The 18316-nt window shown below is 44.7% G+C and overlaps 1 protein-coding gene across 2 annotated transcripts; it reads left to right on the forward strand.

The window, feature by feature from the left end:
• The first annotated feature begins 2323 nt into the window (after window positions 1-2323).
• On the forward strand, window positions 2324-13651 carry endou (endonuclease, polyU-specific). Of its 2 annotated transcripts, XM_061220306.1 has the most exons (11): window positions 2324-2443; window positions 2838-2960; window positions 5278-5397; window positions 6190-6309; window positions 7127-7246; window positions 9173-9341; window positions 9959-10164; window positions 11164-11277; window positions 11405-11511; window positions 11844-11986; window positions 13422-13651. In XM_061220306.1, the coding sequence occupies exons 1-11, from the start codon at window positions 2386-2388 to the stop codon at window positions 13582-13584; spliced, it is 1443 nt and encodes a 480-aa protein (XP_061076290.1). In that variant the 5' UTR covers window positions 2324-2385; the 3' UTR covers window positions 13585-13651. The 2 variants fall into 2 exon arrangements, with proteins under 2 accessions (XP_061076290.1, XP_061076291.1); XM_061220307.1 differs by lacking the exons at window positions 5278-5397; window positions 6190-6309.
• Window positions 13652-18316: the final 4665 nt, after the last annotated feature.

Here is an 18316-nt window from a genome sequence, read left to right on the forward strand (position 1 = left end):
CAGGTGGCTTTTGGCCTGTTAGCGGCTGCCACAGATTAGCGTGAGAAACCCAGCAGATGGTTTGGATGACAGCGAGAAAAAGATTTCAAATTACATTAAAAATAAATTTGACATGTATTTGCAATACTGACCAGGACAAAATCAAAGCCAGAGACAACCAGAAACAATCAAAACAAACCCAATCCAACCCAAAGTCCAATCCAATGTTAAAAATATTGTTTGTGGTCCCGGTCCTGCCAAAAAGCCAAGTTTGGCCAGCTCTCGTGGAGCGGCACAATTGGCTCGCTGCTCCAGAGGGAGGGACCTGGCAGGGTTAGCGCCTTGGAATCACGGTCACAACCTTGAGACGAGACGGCTTGAAGAAGGTGTGTTGTTCTCGGATCGCTAGATCCCTTTCAGGCCACAGAGGGATGGGGTGTGGGCAGTGTATCCCCCAGCTAACACTAATTGGATTAGATAGGGTACAATTGGCTACCAAATTGGGAGACAAAGGGAAAAATCTGAAATAAATGTATTAAAAAAATATATATTTTTTGTTCAGCCTAAACCAAAGCCTTAAGCCAAGCCCTTCGTTAGTTACATCAGGTGTGCCTCAAGCAGAACTCATCAAATGCCTGTATCTGGCTGGGGGTACTCCAGAAGAGGTTCGGTAACCACAGGTTGAAACCACGGGTCCCAAAGCTTGCAAATAGTCAATCAATACATCGTTTAATCTGATTTCCATGCATCTTTTCAGATATCAAATACCTAATGCTGAAATTGTATTTTCGAAAATACCATTATGGATTAATGACAGCCTGAACCATTCCACAATAATTGTTTATACCAAGGACTGGTTATGTTCAGATTGTGTTGAATTTTGAAATGGAATCCTAATTAATGGCCAGTGCACCTGCTTCAAAGCAAGACCATGGATGCATTCATTTCCTGGATGCACGCTAAGGAAGGCTGATAGCCAACCCCCCCCCCCCCCCCCCCCCCTCCAGCTTTTACAGTTGCAAATAAAGTATTGCACAGTACACCTGAACTATGACTTCAGTAGTAAGACAGACATTCCCAAAGACGCCCAATACCAGCTGTCTAATTTGGAACAATAATGCCATCATTATTGGATTACTTTACCAGCTGGGTTAAATGCTGGTTTTGAACATTGAGATCCCACATTCTTTAATATGATACAAGATTTATTTATTTATTAATTTTGTTTTATTGTCCTTTTTGGCTTTGTCTGGCAGCTGTCCCGGTGATGAATGCCCTTGTAGCTGTCTGCATGTCTCGGTAATCTGCTGCCATTTGTAGTATTTTAAGAACCTTTTTCCTGAGCAGGTGGCAATTTTCCCACTCTTGCTATCTTTGAGTGTGTACTCCTGTTTAGACAGTGATCCAAAGGGTACCAAGGACCTGGGGGCATTTTCTGCATACACATCTAATTGTGGAAAATAGTCAGTCTTGTATGTTTACTGGTCATTTTCAGTTTGCAGTAGGTATCATAACTTGTGTCTAAACTGGGAAAATACTGCACCCTGTTGCTTTGATAATTTACATCTAGCTCTAATCAATGGCATTTGAACAAAAAACAAAAAAAACATGGATCAGATGTTACAGATCCTCCTCACCCAGCTTGAGATTTTGCAAACAGGAAGTTCAAACCACACATTACGTAATGTACACACTGTTGCGGCACCATTTGTTGTGTTGTTGTGACACTGCCCCTGTGAATCATTGCCTGTCACTTTACAAAGACTATGTTTTAAAATAATGTCACTTCAGAGGTGATTGTTAGGCTCCTTGGTTTTATAGAGTACTGTGCAAAAGTCTTACGCACCCGTAAAACATTCTGTACAGATTCAGAAATAAACATACTATACATTTTACATTTCTTCTGCAAACTTTGGTTGGCTCCTTGCTTCTGATCTCAGACAGCCTTGATCAAGTTTTTATGAAAAAAGTAGTCAATTGCTTACAGTAATATATTACTTCTAAAAATTAAATCCACAAATGTCTCTGTAAAATTAAATCTTTTGGAAAATGAATATTTGGAAAATATTTTATACTAACACACACAAATAAATGTTGCCTTTCAAGGGAGTTGTTAGACATTATGTTTTTCCTGTTACAATAATTTATTTGCATGTTTCGTTATTCCTCTTGTTGCTTCAGTGACGTGTATTTACTGCATCCAGATATGTTAAGTGCTTGAGCCACAGCACAGAATGTAACTTGCTATGCTGTACATTTTGCATCATGGTACAGCCAGGTGATTGGAGCGTTGATGAAGTAGGAGGGGTTATTTGTCTTGTGTGGCGTGTGATTGGCTGGCTCGGCCAGGTATAAAACCTGAAAGCACTGTTGTGGGGCGCTCCTGTTTGGTACGGCTGGTCCAAGATGAAGATTATCCTGCTCCTCTCCCTCGGTGTCACCCTGTTTTCTCAGGGATTGGGCAGTAAGTATCCCAGCTTCACTTCCTTGTTGAGATTAGCTCTAAACCTTCTGGGTGAGTGACATCCTCAGACCCAGGCTCACGTTGTGATGAATTTGTCTCTCATATATCTAAGACATATGTTTATGCATTTAATTTTTTTAAATGATAAACAATAGATAATTTCATGAGGAGTTACAACTCTGAGTTTTACTCCATGTCTCATATCTCTTGTCTCTGTGCAACACCTGTGCTACAGTGGAGAGTGTGTTGTTGACTGTGAGAAGTTAATTGTGCTGTTTGCAGTGTGTAAGTTCTCAGTGAGATATAACCAGGCAAACATTTACCCCACTCCTCTCTGTGCTGTGTGTAGTTCTCAGTGAGGTATAACCAGGCAAACATTTACCCCACTATGTAGACACGTTGGATTCCTGTCAGGGTCGCTGTGGTAACTGGGCAAATTCTGCGTACAGTTGCCAGTGTAACCCCCCCTGCGAGCGCAATAGAGACTGTTGCTCTGACTACTACAACCTCTGCAAAGGTTTGGTTCTGTCCTCCTGACCCTGTCCCCCATCCTCCTAACCCTGTCCCCCATCCTCCTGACCCTGTACCCCATCCTCCTGACCCTGTCCCCCATCCTCCTGACCCTGTCCCCCGTCCTCCTGACCCTGTCCCCCGTCCTCCTGACCCTGTCCCCCGTCCTCCTGCTCCACATCTGTTTTTAGTTTAACTTTCTTCCTCAGCGCTTCTTTCTGTCCAAACCCATTTCTTTGGCAGCAACAGGTCGACCATTTCTGGATAATTTCTGGCAAGCGGCTCCCAGCTTGAATGTAGAAAGAAACAAAGTGTAACTTCAACTGTACACTTACAAAGGTTCAAGTAAACAGTGGGGAGTCTTCCCTGGTGGAAAATCCAGCTATGACCTGCTTGAAATTACCAGCTACCAGCTGTCTCAAAACATACAGCTTGAGCTGGTCAAACCATGTCGAGCTGGGAGCTGGTCTGAACTGGTCAACCAGCCACCATCTGTTTCAAAACCCTTTTTTTCTTTTTTGTTTGCTTTATTTAGACAGTAGAAAGCACAGAGGGTAGCAGATAGAGAAGGAACCTTCCTGCAAAGGACCCACAGCAGGGGGACAAAAGCGTTACAGACACAGCGAGTTTTGCGTATGGCCTGAGTCAGCTGCGACCACTGCACCGCACCAACCACGTGTGGCCACAGGCCTCGCTATCTTCTTTATTTTATCCAGTTTCTGTTTTGAGCTTCGACTTCTCATAGTTATTAATAACTTTCTCGCTTTGGAATCATAGTGAATTTGGGAAATGAGAGCACTGTAAATATGCGCAGGTGCTCGTTGTGGTGCTCACAGGTGTCTGAATAAAGATAACCATGTGAAAAGAAGATTTAAAAGAAAACTGTCCGCTCTCCTATAAACAAAGAAAGTGTTTGGTTTATTGGAAACCATAAGTATAAAGTTCTAGTTATACATTATATCTTGCTTTCTTTCTACATTTAAACAAAGAGCTCTGTGCCAGATTTGAACTACAACTAATTGACATGTTGCTGCCACGGAAACACGTTTACAGCATCTTTCTTTCTCATCCCAAATCTTCCGCAGAGCTCTCCCACTCGAACAGAATGCAGCTGTATGGGCTGTCTATAACACCAAAACACACACACACACACACACACACACACACACACATACACACTCATACACACATCCACACACACACACACACACATACACACTCACACACACACACACACACATCCACACACACACACACACAAACTCACACAAACACACACACATCCACACACACACACACACACACACACACACACACACAAACTCACACAAACACACACACACATCCACATGCACACACACACACTCACAAATACTCACACAAACACACACACACACACACACACACACACACAGACACACGCACACACACACACATACACACACACAGACACAGACACACACACATCCACACACACACACACACACACATACACACATCCACACACACACACACATACACACACATCCACACCCACACACACACACACGCACACACACACACACACACACACACACACACACAGACACACACATCCACACACACACATACACACACATACACACACACACAGACACACACATCACAGCTTTCCTCATCGTCCTCTGTGGCAATAAGACCTGAAACACTGGCTCTAGCCTGCAGAGTAGCGAGGGGAACCTGTTATTACCAGACTACACTGCGCTGTAACCTGTGGCCCTGCCATACCTTCATTTTCTCAGGCCATAAGCTCCCCACGACTGTCTACTACAACTGTCTCTTAACTCGTGTTGAATGTGATGATGTTGTGATGTCATCTCTGCTGCATCTCTCACTTCCTCTCTCTTTCCTTCTCTCTCTCACTTCCTCTCTCTGTCTTACCCTTTCTCGCTCTCTATCTTTCTTTCTCACTCAGGAATGTTGTTTGTCACCTGCTGCGTATTTCTCTTATCCCTCCCTCTTTCTTTTAATATCAATTTAAATTTAACTGATTTATTGGCGTTACATATTTAGCAATACCCATTGCCAATGTATTGTATGCCTGTCAAAATAGTTATAGTGTAATGGCTCTTTAAATATAATTTTAACTGTGTCATAAACCAGTGCTCCGTATAACATGTTAAAGCAGGTCTACATGCATGCTTTGCTCTTTATGGATTTGATGCTTTTCACCTAAACGTACAGTCATAAGTCACTTTGGATTAAAAGCGTCTGCTAAATGATAGAACTATGAATGTAAATCTGGGTCTGTTTTGGCGGTAATCGAATATGTGTTCCGTTAACAGGTTCCACTTCCTGTAAGGGCCGGTGTGGGGAAAAGTATAACTCACAGAACCAGTGCCACTGTAACACCAAATGCAGCCAGTACAACAACTGCTGCAGCGACTACAGCCAGCAGTGCGGAGGTGAGACTGCTCTCGTTTCTAAACTGGGCATTTCCCCCTGCTCCTAACAAAACCTACCATGCCCCTGTACAGCACTTAAAAATACTGCAGTGTGTCTATGGTCGTCCGTAATCCAACTGAATGTAACGCTTGTAGACAGTCAGTCATCATCTGTGCTTAATTACTTTATGGATTAGTGAGGTGGTGCAATGGGATAATTGTTTGAGAAGGGGCTATAGCGCCCTCTAGTGGGGAGAGGACTGAATACCATGCGAGACAGCAAGGAGTGACATGCGATACCCTGGTGGCCCGACCTATAAAACATTACTAACATATATATAGTACTGAACAACATACTCCAGACTCCATTTTGTCACACTCCAGAGAGAGTGTGTGTGCGTATGTGTGAGCATGTATGTGTCTGTGTGTATGAGTGTGTATGTGTGTGTGTGTATGTGTATGTGTCTGTGTGTGTGTGTGTGTGTGTTTGTGTGTGTGTGCGAATATATGTGTGTTTATGTGTGTGTGTGTGTTTGTGTGTGTGTGTGTTTGTGTGTGTGTGCGAATATATGTGTGTTTATGTGTGTGTGTGTGTATGTGTGTGCTCCGTACAACATGTTAAAGCAGGTCTACATGCATGTTTTCCTCTTTATGGATTTGATGCATTTCACTTGTTGAGAAACGTAGAGTATGTGCTCATAAGTCACTTTGGATTAAAAGCGTCTGCTAAATGACTAAAATATAAGTGTACAAAATATGAATATACATGCCATTAATGGGTCTGTTTTGGCGCTAATTGAATACGGTTAACAGGTTCCACTTCCTGTAAGGGCCGGTGTGGGGAAAAGTATAACTCACAGAACCAGTGCCACTGTAACACCAAATGCAGCCAGTACAACAACTGCTGCAGCGACTACAGCCAGCAGTGCGGAGGTGAGACTGCTCTCGTTTCTAAACTGGGCATTTCCCCCTGCTCCTAACAAAACCTACCATGCCCCTGTACAGCACTTAAAAATACTGCAGTGTGTCTACGGTCGTCCGTAATCCAACTGAATGTAACACGTGAGTGTCGCTTGTAGACAGTCAGTCATCATCTGTGCTTAATTACTTTATGGATTAGTGAGGTGGTGCAATGGGATAATTGTTTGAGAAGGGGCTATAGCGCCCTCTAGTGGGGAGAGGACTGAATACCATGCGAGACAACAAGGAGTGACACGAGACCCTGGAGGCCCGACCTATAAAACATTACTAACATATATATAGTACTGAACAACATACTCCAGACTCCATTTTGTCACACTCCAGAGAGAGTGTGTGTGCGTATGTGTGCGCATGTATGTGTCTGTGTGTATGAGTGTGTATGTGTGTGTGTGTATGTGTATGTGTGTGTGTGTGTGTGTGTGTTTGTGTGTGTGTGCGAATATATGTGTGTTTATGTGTGTGTGTGTGTTTGTGTGTGTATGTGTGTGTGTGTGTGTGTGTGTGTTTGTGTGTGTGAGCGAATATATGTGTGTTTATGTGTGTGTGTGTGTATGTGTGTGCTCCGTACAACATGTTAAAGCAGGTCTACATGCATGTTTTCCTCTTTATGGATTTGATGCATTTCACTTGTTGAGAAACGTAGAGTATGTGCTCATAAGTCACTTTGGATTAAAAGCGTCTGCTAAATGACTAAAAGATAAGTGTACAAAATATGAATATACATGCCATTAATGGGTCTGTTTTGGCGCTAATTGAATACGGTTAACAGGTTCCACTTCCTGTAAAGGCCGGTGTGGGGAACAGTATAACTCACAGAACCAGTGCCACTGTAACACCAAATGCAGCCAGTACAACAACTGCTGCAGCGACTACAGCCAGCAGTGCGGAGGTGAGACTGCTCTCGTTTTTAAACTGGGCATTTCCCCCTGCTCCTAACCAAACCTACCATGCCCCTGTACAGCACTTAAAAATACTGCAGTGTGTCTATGGTCGTCCGTAATCCAACTGAATGTAACACGTGAGTGTCGCTTGTAGACAGTCAGTCATCATCTGTGCTTAATTACTTTATGGATTAGTGAGGTGGTGCAATGGGATAATTGTTTGAGAAGGGACTATAGCGCCCTCTAGCTGGGAGAGAACTGAATACCATGCGAGACAGCAAGGAGTGACACGCGATACCCTGGTGGCCCGACCTATAAAACATGTATGTGTGTGTGCGTATGTGTGTGTGTCTGTATGTGTGTGTGCGTATGTGTGTGTGTCTGTGTGCGTGTGTGTGTGTGTGTATGTGTCTGTGTGCGTGTGCGTATGTGTGTGTGCATATATTTGTGTGTTTGTGTGTGTATTTGTGTGTGTACGTATATGTGTGTATGTGTCTGTATGTGCGTATGTGTGTGTTTGTGTTTGTATTTGTGTGTGTGTGTGCATAAATTTGTGTGTTTGTGTGTATTTGTGTGTGTGCGTGTATGTGTGTTTGTATGTGTGCCTTTGTGTGTGTATTTGTGTGTTTGCTTATATGTGTTTGGGGCGACCTGTAGCGTAGTGGTTAAGGTAAATGACTGGGGCACGCAAAGTCGGTGGTTCTAATCCCAGTGTATCCACAATAAGATCCGCACAGCCGTTGGGCCCTGGAGCAAGACCCTTAACCCTGCGTTGCTCCAGGGAGGATTGTCTCCTGCTTAGTCTAATCAACTGCACGTCGCTCTGGATAAGAGCGTCTGCCAAATGCCAATAATGTTGTGTGTGTGCGTGTGTGTATGTGTATGTGTGTGTGTGTATGTGTGTGTGTGTGTGGCCACATGGCTCAGGCGGTAAGAGCAGTTGTCTGACAGTTGGAGGGTTGCCGGTTCGATCTCCCACCCGGGTTGTGTCGAAGTGTCCCTAAGCAAGACACCTAACCCCCAAATGCTCCTGACGAGCTGGTCGGTGCCTTGCATGGCAGCCAATCGCCGTTGGTGTGTGAGTGTGTGCATGAATGGGTGAATGAGAAGCATCAATTGTACATCGCTTTGGATAAAGGCGCTATATAAATGCCAACCATTTACTATTTGTATTTGTATTTGTATGTGTGCGTGTGTGTGTGTGTGTTTATGTAAGTACGTGTATTTAGACTCCAGTCCATTGATATTGCCTTATATTCATTTTGGATGTCAGTTCTTCAAGAAATCCAGCAGAGGTCACCAGAGTACAGTAAATAAACAGGCCTTGCCGCACCACTCTGAGCCTGGCCTCCTCAATACAAGTCCTGGGCCTGTATCTCACCGGAATGCTCCCAAAATATGGAACATTGCCTGAGTTAAAAAGGGCCGTTCCAGGTTTTACTCGGTGCAGTCACCCAGATAACACCATAGTCCTGCTTCGTGAAATATCACCCAGGAGAAGGAACTGATGGTTTTCAGTATTACTTGGCATGAAGTAACGCAGCTGATTACAATGTGTTTCCAGAAAAAAGGCTTTTAAATTAGTAGTCCGGTTGCAGTTTCTCATCCTTGTTCCTGACTTTATGAGCATTGACGGGTTCATTGTGTCTTTCAATCATTTTCAATCAAGTGATGTCCAGGAAAGCATTTTCTCTCTGAAACTCCACATGTACCACATACAGAACAATTAGTCATATACAGTATGTATGAATACTTCACTCTAAAACTTAATTCATGATTTTTTTATACTTTATTTTGACATGCTTTTATTCAATTAATAAGTATTACTGACCCTACTGATTTAGTGCATATATATCTTAGTAAGTGTAAATGCAGTGTTGCAGCCTGTGTCAGTCTGGCTCTCCACCTCCACCCTCTCATTTGTTTGTTTTCAGGAGGATCCGGAGGAGGAGAGCCCATCACAGACTCAGAGCTGAAGGCCCTGTCTGAGCTGCTCTACTCCCTAGACTCCAACAAGGCCTCCCCCTCCGAGCTCGTCATCGACAAACAGGCCCGAGTGTCCGACTCTCAGACCAGCTCAAAGAAGGACCTCTCCCTCAAGCCGTAAGACTACAGCTACCATTACACCTCTCCTGCAACCCGTAAAACTACAGCTACCATTACACCTCTCCCACAAGCCGTAAGACTATAGCTACCATTACACCTCTCCCGCAACCCGTAAGACTACAACTACCATTACACCTTGCCCGCAACCCGTAAGAGTAGAACTACAATTACACCTCTCCCCCCTACCTGTAGAACTACAACTACCATTACACCTTACTAGCAACCCGTAAGACTACAACTACCATTACACCTCTCCTGCAACCCGTAAGAGTACAACTACCATTACACCTCTCCCCCTACCTGTAGGACTACAACTACCATTACACTTCTCCCCCTACCTGTAGGACTACAACTACCATTACACCTCTCCTGCAACCCGTAAGAGTAGAACTACCATTATACCTCTCCCCCTACCTGTAGGACTACAACTACCATTACACCTCTCCTGGAACCCGTAATAGTACAACTTCCATTACACCTCTCCCGCAACCCGTAAGAGTAAAACTACCATTATGTGGCAAGCCTGTGGCGCTCCAGGACCAGGGTTGGGGACCCCAGCAGACCTTAGGGTTCAGATATAACTCAGGCTAACATGGGGCTTCTCCGTCCACCAGCTTGTTCAGCTTCCTGGATGAGTCTTCGCTCTTCTCCAAACCCACCTTCGCGGCATTCCTGGCTCTGCTGGATAACTACCAGAGGTACACGGGCCAGTCAGAGAAGTTCAGCTCTGCCCAGCTGAAGGAGCAGGACACCTTCCTCCAGGAGGTCATTTCCAACACAGAAATCGGCCGGGAGCTCTACACCTTCTTCCACAGCAAAGGTGCGTCCCTCCCACTCCTCTTTCGGTCCCTCAATTCTTTTTAAAAGAAATCGGATTTTTTCCCCGATTTTGCCGGTTTTTCCAAACCCCCAAACTCAGCCGAACTTATTGATGTTCCGCTAGCAGCCGCTCCTGCCGATGTCAGGAGGACGTGACTCCTCCAATTCACCTGATGACTACACTTGCTATGTTCCTCCGCAGAAGCACTGACTGGGCGCTATCGAGCGATGAGACCGACAGAAATGCCCCCCCTGTCATTCCGTGGGAAAGCTTAGCCAACTGTAGTCCTCAGGCCATAGCCAGCAATAACGCGACCAAGACTCAAACACCAAGTTTCAGGGCTCACATTTTTGCTGAGAATGAATGTCTTGAAGCTTGAGCCACCCAGAATTTATTTCAATGGCCCCCCTCACCTAACTTGGGATTGCCAGTGGGATTCATCAGTGCTCATTGCTAAAACCTCTGCTATAAATTTGGAAGAGCACCAACAGGCACGTTCTCTCCTCTGAAGCATATGACGTGAGCTGCTGCTTCTTATCACAGCGCAGTCTGAAGGCAGGCTCGCACAGACACGAGTGGGAGGAAGACCTTTCATGTGCAAACAGAGTGACGACCAGGGGTTGCAAGGCCCTACTTAATTCACCTCTGCTATAGTGTGTGTCTGTTTATGCCATAGGTGGTATTAAGCTAAAAGTGGGGCAGCCTGTAGTGTAGTGGTTAAGGTAAATGACTTGGACACACAAGGTTGGTGGTTCTAATCCCGGTGTAGCCACAATAAGATCAGCACAGCCATTGGATTGTCTCCTGCTTAGTCTAATCAACTGTAATTCACTCTGGATAAGAGTGTCTGCCAAATGCCAATAATGTAAGTGTGCATATACATTGTTACCATATAGTTTTATGTTCTTGTTACGGTACACTATTTGTAGCAGCAGAATGCAATGGGTGGGTGAGTGTGACATACTGTCAGTCACGTCGCTGTGTTGACTGTGTCCGCAGGCCTCTACAGCTCAGAGGCAGAGTTCATATATGACCTGAAGATGATGTGGTTCGGCTTGTACTCCCGCAGCAACAACGCAAAGGACTCCAGTGGGTTTGAGCACATCTTTGCAGGTGAGTCCTTTCTATCTGTTTCTGCCTGTAACTGAGTGTGTGTGTGTGTAAAACTGCCAAAGCTAAGCAACAAGACCTTCTCTCTCTCTCCCTCTCTCTCTCTCTCTCTCTCTCTCTCTCTCTTCAGGAGAGGTAAAGAAAGGAAAAGTGTCTGGCTTTCACAGCTGGATTCAGTTTTACCGTTTGGAGAAGAATGGACTGATGAACTACTACAGCCACAGTTTTGACGGGCCTGTAAGTTCAGACCGATATTTTAGACTGATTCTGTCCTCACACTCCCCTCCTCCATCTCCCCTCTTCCTGGTTATGGATACATACACATTGCAGGGAAAGTATTTAGTATTTTCTCAGTCAGAGTGTCCCGATAAGAAGTCAAATGCATCAATATAAAGAACAGAGATCTTGTGATTTTTCAGTGTCTAATTTTTAAGCCTCAAACATTTCACTGGTGACCCAGTCGAATCCTAAGACACAGATACATAGTAGGCTCAGAAATTAATTAGTTAGTAGAACTAGTTAATGAAAATCTCTCTCTCCCCCTCCCCCCCCCCCTCTTTCCCTCTCAGTGGACCTCGTTCCCCGATATGCTGGGTATGCAGTTTAACTGGGACGGGTACTTCAAACAAGTGGGCTCGGCAATCATCGGCAGCAGCCCAGAGTTTGACTTCGCCCTGTACAGCCTCTGCTACATCGCCCGCCCTGGGAGACAGTGAGTGGCCCCCCAGGCCCAAAGCCTCTGCTGACTGCAGCAGGACATCCACACAGTGCCCTGCTCAGGGCAAACAGCTGCGGCTAAGCCGGTCTGGCTGTGGTTGCACTCGGATGGAAGACCTCCTGAGCAGACCTGGGACAAATATGGAATCGTCTGGGATTAAAATACTTTACTGGGCCCGACTGATTGACTGTGCAATTGAATCAATCAAGAGGACCATTGGGTGGGGGTTTGCACTTTTGGAGATGTTCCAGTAGGATTTCATAGGTTCCAATACAACAGACAAGCTCAGTAGAAAAGTAATTGATTCCAGTATTTGACCCAGGTCTGCTCCTGAGAAAACCAACTTGCTGAGATAAGATGAGATCGTGAGCGAAAAGGGCCCTCTTTTCTTTGGACCAAAGCAATGCAATACTGGCTGGGGCGGCCTGTAGCGTGGTGGTTAAGGTAAATGACTGGGACACACAAGGTTGGTGGCTCTAATCCCGGTGTAGCCACAATAAGATCCGCACAGCCGTTGGGCCCTTGAGCAAGGCCCTTAACCCTGCATTGCTCCAGGGGAGGATTGTCTCATGCTTAGTCTAATCAACTGTACGTCACTCTGGATAAGAGCGTCTGCCAAATGCCAATAATGTAATGTCATGTAATACCATAGCACAGGGAAGGGGGCACTGTGCCAGGAGAAGTTGCAGCTACATGGGAAATTGTATCCCCCCCACTATTGTTACTCAATAGCCAGCAGATTAGTTGGTGCAACTGCAGCATTGTATTGGCTGATTTCTGTTTCAGGGAATATGCATGTGCATTTGGGCATTAGAAATATGGGGATGAAAATTGCTTAAAAAAAGAAGTTATTGATTTGAGAAAGCTATTTTCTACATCTATAACTATATAACAGACTAAAAATGAAATTCCTTTCTTAAAGTTTGGGATCCTTTAGCACCTACAGACAGGGCCATGTAGTTTGAAAGTCTTTCTGTACCACCCACAGACAGAGCCCTATAGTTCTAAAGTCTGTCTGTACCACCCACAGACAGAGCCCCATAATTCCAAAGTCAGTCCGTACCACCTACAGAACCCTGTAGTTTGAAAGTCTGTACCATCTACAGACAATGCCCTGTAGTTCTAAAGTATGTACCACCCACAGACAGAAACCTGTAGTTCTAAAGTCTGTCTGTACCACCCACAGACAGAGCCCCATAATTCCAAAGTCTGTCCGTACCACCTACAGACAGAACCCTATAGTTCTAAAGTCTGTACCACCCACAGACAGAGCCCTGTAGTTTGAAAGTCTGTCTGTACCACCTACAGACAGAGCCCTAAAGTTCTAAAGTCTGTACCACCTACAGACAGTGCCCTAAAGTTCTAAAGTCTGTACCACCCACAGACAGAGCGCAGTAGTTCTAATCTCTTGTTGTCTCTCTGCTTTCAGGTGTTTCCTGAGTTTGGGAGGACAGACGCTGGTCATCCAGACGTACACCTGGGATAACTCATATTACGGCGATGGAAAGAAATTCATCGCCTCCGGTTTCCCTGCCACCCCACGAGCCCTGCTCCAACACCCTTTCCTTCTCAACCCCGAGGAGGAGCTGTGATTCAACCCCGAACCCCCAAGCTTTGCTCATTATCAAGGGAACTCTTAATAAATGGTGGTGAACACTTTCCCCGCCCATTGTCTTTTCTATTCTGGAACATTCTGGAACAAAATTAATATTTTAAAAAAAATGTTTTTTTTAGACATTGAGGTGCCATGGGAGCATTCTGCCTGCCTAGTCTTCAATATACTATGTTTCATTTGACACACCAATTTAACAAGGTTTTCATTGTTTACGAGGAATTTTAACCTCCTACTGTGTTCGACAGATGGCAGGGATTAATGGTTACATGTTATTCAAATACTAAAAGCCTGTCTAATCATAACCACAGTCATGACAACATAAATGCTCCATGGTTCCAAGAAAACAAATAAATAGCATATGTTTTATACTTATCCATAGCACAGTTGTGATACAGCGTTCATCATGGGTAATCAGAGTGGACGTAATTATTTACTTCTTAATCAAGTTGGCAAAACAAAAAGTATTTTCAAGCAAAATATTATATAAAATAGCCAATGCAATGTACAATAGCCACATATCAAACCTGCTCCCTCCCAAGACAGTTTTTATGCCCAATCTATCATGCACTCAATGAACCTTATAATGGGTGTTAATGTGTCTCCAGTATCAGAACAATAGAGGCGGGAGCCCCCCACCGTGTGGCCAACAGCACTCCCCCCGTCCTTTATAATGGGCTTAATCGTTCCGTTTTAGGCGTGTGTTCGCCTGTTTCACCACATTTCACAACATTTCTTTGATTTGGACCCTGCTGTGGCCTTGCCATGCCTCACACCAACACAGAAGCATGTCCGCCCACACCCCCACACTCAGAAACAAAACGAACAGGAATGAAGCCAAGGCAAAGCAGAAACTGGACAAACCACAAAAAGTCCAAACGTGTTTCTGCTGTGATTTGTCCAAACTGCAGAATGTGAGCTGGCAAGTTATCATCACGGGGGTTCATCAGAAGAACTTAGATACCAAATCCAAGTGGGAGGGGTGGGGGTTGTTGCTGGGGGTAAATGTATTCCCTCAGTCCCCAGGGGTAACAAAAGAAACACTTTGGTCTTCTGAGCAGACGGAACAATCACTGGTCTCCTCTTCATGTGAATCATCTGTTTGAATCTGTCTGAATGAGCCTAGTTTTGAGGTGCCATATTTTTGGCCTGTTGTCGAGGATGAACTTTTTTGTTCTGGCATTTTTAAGAAAAGTAATATAGTATTTGTGTTCAAATATAATTAATTTACTTCATTAAGGGGCTACTATTGCCCCTCAGGGGGTTCTCACTGACTGGTTAATCAAATCAGCACTGCTCCCCCTGCCACCCCCTACCAAATCGCCTTACTCCACCAAATCTCCACGCCACCTGATTTCTGTTTAATTATATTATATTTCTCCCTTCGCTGTGTCATGGTAATAACTGGAATCCTCACCACCTGCTCCAACGTTAGCAAAGTCTAATATGGACCCACGAGAGACAAGGATTGTATTGGGCCGCATGCCCAGGGGCAGTCAGCCAATCAGCAAGCACCCCAGGAGGCAGAGACAGGGGGTGGGGCTAAAACATTGGGCTGAAGTTCTATTGCCCCCCAGAAGAGAGGGCTCTGTCAATGGGAACAGCGTTGTAGTCGCCAGATTCCCCCTGTGCTGTGGACTCGAGCCGCAGATCGGAACTGATGAGGGGCTGTGAAACTCAAGCCAAGTACAGCTCTCTCATTTAGCGCTCTCATTTCACCATCTGCCAACTTGGGTCTGGTGCTGCACTCGCTCCTGGTTTTCTTAACCCAAATGATTGTATTCATGAGAGGGCGGGCTGAGTACAGCTTAACCCCTTATGTATCACCCCTTTTCTTAATCCATGCTTGAAAGTGACATTCCGATAAAATGGTTCCTACTCTTGAACCCTTTTGACTACAGACACAACCCTGGATTCCTCTAAAAGATAACCCTTGGGGGGGTTTGCCAAAAGCCAGAATTACTCCAAATATTATTAAACAAAGGTAGAGAGATACAAAACGGTTGTGTCTGGTGGGCTTAGGAACAGAATGGAACCACAGCAGAAATGCTGGACAAATCCCTTTCAAATTTGACGATAATATCACAAAAGAATTGCATTCTGCATTGCTTGCCCTGAAAAATGTGTTCTCACTTCCCCCCTGCATCACCCTTCACCCTTCCCCTACCTCTGTTTTATCTTGTTCTCCCCATCTGGCAGCAAGTAAAGAATATAGGGAAAAAAATAGTACCGTACAATAATTGCAATAACAAGATCTTGTATACTAATATATTGTATACTAATATCTTGTATGCTAATATACTGATTTTGGTCCATTGATTCAAGTTTTTGGCAAATACCCAACCCCCAACAACAACTCAAACACATCCCACAACTTCACAAGCCATTTTACATTACATTATTGGCATTTGGCAGAGGCTCTTATCCATCCAAGTGCATACCCATAACCAGGGATAAGTTTGCTGAAAGACCCTAGAGGGAAGTACAATTTCAACTGCTACCTGTACAACAAAGATAAGGACGAGGGCCCTTTTTTAATTTAAAAAATTTTTTTTGAGAACAAAGAAACAAACAAACAGAGCAAAAGTGACCAGAGTTAACTATCCAAACACTGCTTACCTAGCCACGTATCTTTAAAAGGAGGCCTGCTCCTTATTGACAAGTGCACTGAATAATAATAAAACATTTTGAGAATGTATTTAGATGCTCATCAATATAAAATGGGGCACGTCACTGAAAGTACCCTCTAATGCGGAGTCAAATACGTTTTCACAGTTCTCCTCAGAACTATTCACTCAGAAGAGTGATTTCTTCCAAGGCCAAATGTTGAGTCTTCAATTTAGATTTAAAATATTTTAAAATATCAAAAAAATTATAATAATATATTTTAAAAACCTTTTTTGGCAGATTCTACTTGGCCCTTTTATAATTTTATTTAACAGAGCTGATAGACAGGACTGTTCAATCACCACCATGCTTTTAAAAGAGGTGGTTATGAGTGAGCATTGAATCAGGTTTCGGTAAACCGTGGTCATGATGAAATGCAGGGTCCTGTGTGTGTTGCGCTTGTGGAGAGACGCATTAGTAGATTATACTTCTTTGCGCACCAATGGCGGAAGTGACCCAGAAGTGTGCTAGCAGGGGCCCCCAGAGGAGTTATCCCCTGAAAGGGACGGCCCTGCTCCTCTTGTGGGGATGAATAGGAACACCGTGAGGTCAAAAGTCCACCCCGCCCCCCTCACGGCCCCCCCCGGTGTTCTGTACGCCCCCCCGTCTCAGCCTGCGTCTCTCCCACAGGGGCGCGCGTTGGCCCCATCTGCAGCTCCACTCAGCTGCAGACTGAAAGCCCGCGCCTCCCCCAAAACCCACAGGGACACACACCTTATCCCACACCAAGCCCCCTGAGTCTCGCTCTCTCTGTCATAAACATACACAGAGACGCACACATGCACATGCGTGCCCACACACACTAATACACAGACATACACACAAATGCACACACAATGTATGTACCTTTCTGGAAAAAGGTCTTGTGGACAGATGAGGCCAAGATTGACTTGTATCAGAGTGATGGCAAGAGTAAAGTGTGGAGGCTGAAAGGAACTGCCCAAGAACCAAAGCCCCCTCCCCCTCATCTGTGAAACATGGTAGTGGGGTGTTTGGCATATATGGCTGTCACAGGTGCCGTTTACTTGCCTTCATTGATCACATAACTGCTGATAGCAGCAGTAGAATGAATTTGAGGGTATACAAGCCTCTTATCTGGTCAAGTTCACTGAAATGCTTCCAAACTAATTGACCAGTGCTCCATCCCACAGCAAGGCAATGACCCCAAACGTAAACTAATGCACCCTTTCTTCTTAATAATGTTGCATGGCCCATGTCTTTTCTTGTTTCTCTTTACATAGCGTAGACTGTGTTAGATATTGATGCCAGATTGTCATTCATATGTTATCATAATTATTTTCTTAGAATTGTAATACTATTTGGGCGGCACGGATGGTGCAGTGGGTAGCGCTGCCGCCTCACAGCAAGGAGGGCCTGGGTTTGAAACCCCATCAGCTAGGGCCTCTCTGTGTGGAGTTTGCATGTTCTCCCCGTGTCTGCGTGGGTTTCCTCCGGGTACTCTGGTTTCCTCCCACAGTCCAAAGACATGCAGCTTTAGCTGATTGGAGAGTCTAAATTGCCCATAGGTATGAGTGTGTGAGTGAATGGTGTGTGTGTCCTGTGATGGACTGGTGACCTGTCCAGGGTGTATTCCTGCCTTTCGCCCAATGTATGCTGGGATAGGCTCCAGCCCCCCCGCGATCCTGTTCAGGACAAGCGGGTTAGGATAATGAGTGAATGTAATACAATTATTTTGTAAGTGTTGTCTTAAATGTGACATAAGATACACACAGTAAAATGTCCAGTGTTAATTCAACTCGAACAGAGTGCCTATGGCTCTGTATACTCTGTACAAGTTGATTTCACACCAAGCATTTTACTGTGCACTGTAAATGGAAATGAATCATTCTGAGATTGGAGGATTGTACTTGTGGTAAGGTGTTCGTGTTTTGGGGTAATTAGTGCAGACCCACACAGTGATGTCATTATGCTGTTCCTTCAGCTGAATACTGCTGAAGAACTGAATAAAGCTCTGTGCACACAGGGCTGTATTAATAAGGCTATGTGTGTGGAGTAATATATTAACAAAGCTACATGGAAGCAGT

Source organism: Conger conger, chromosome 14 (genome assembly GCF_963514075.1).
Source record: "Conger conger chromosome 14, fConCon1.1, whole genome shotgun sequence".
NCBI classification, from domain to species: Eukaryota; Metazoa; Chordata; class Actinopteri; order Anguilliformes; family Congridae; genus Conger; species Conger conger.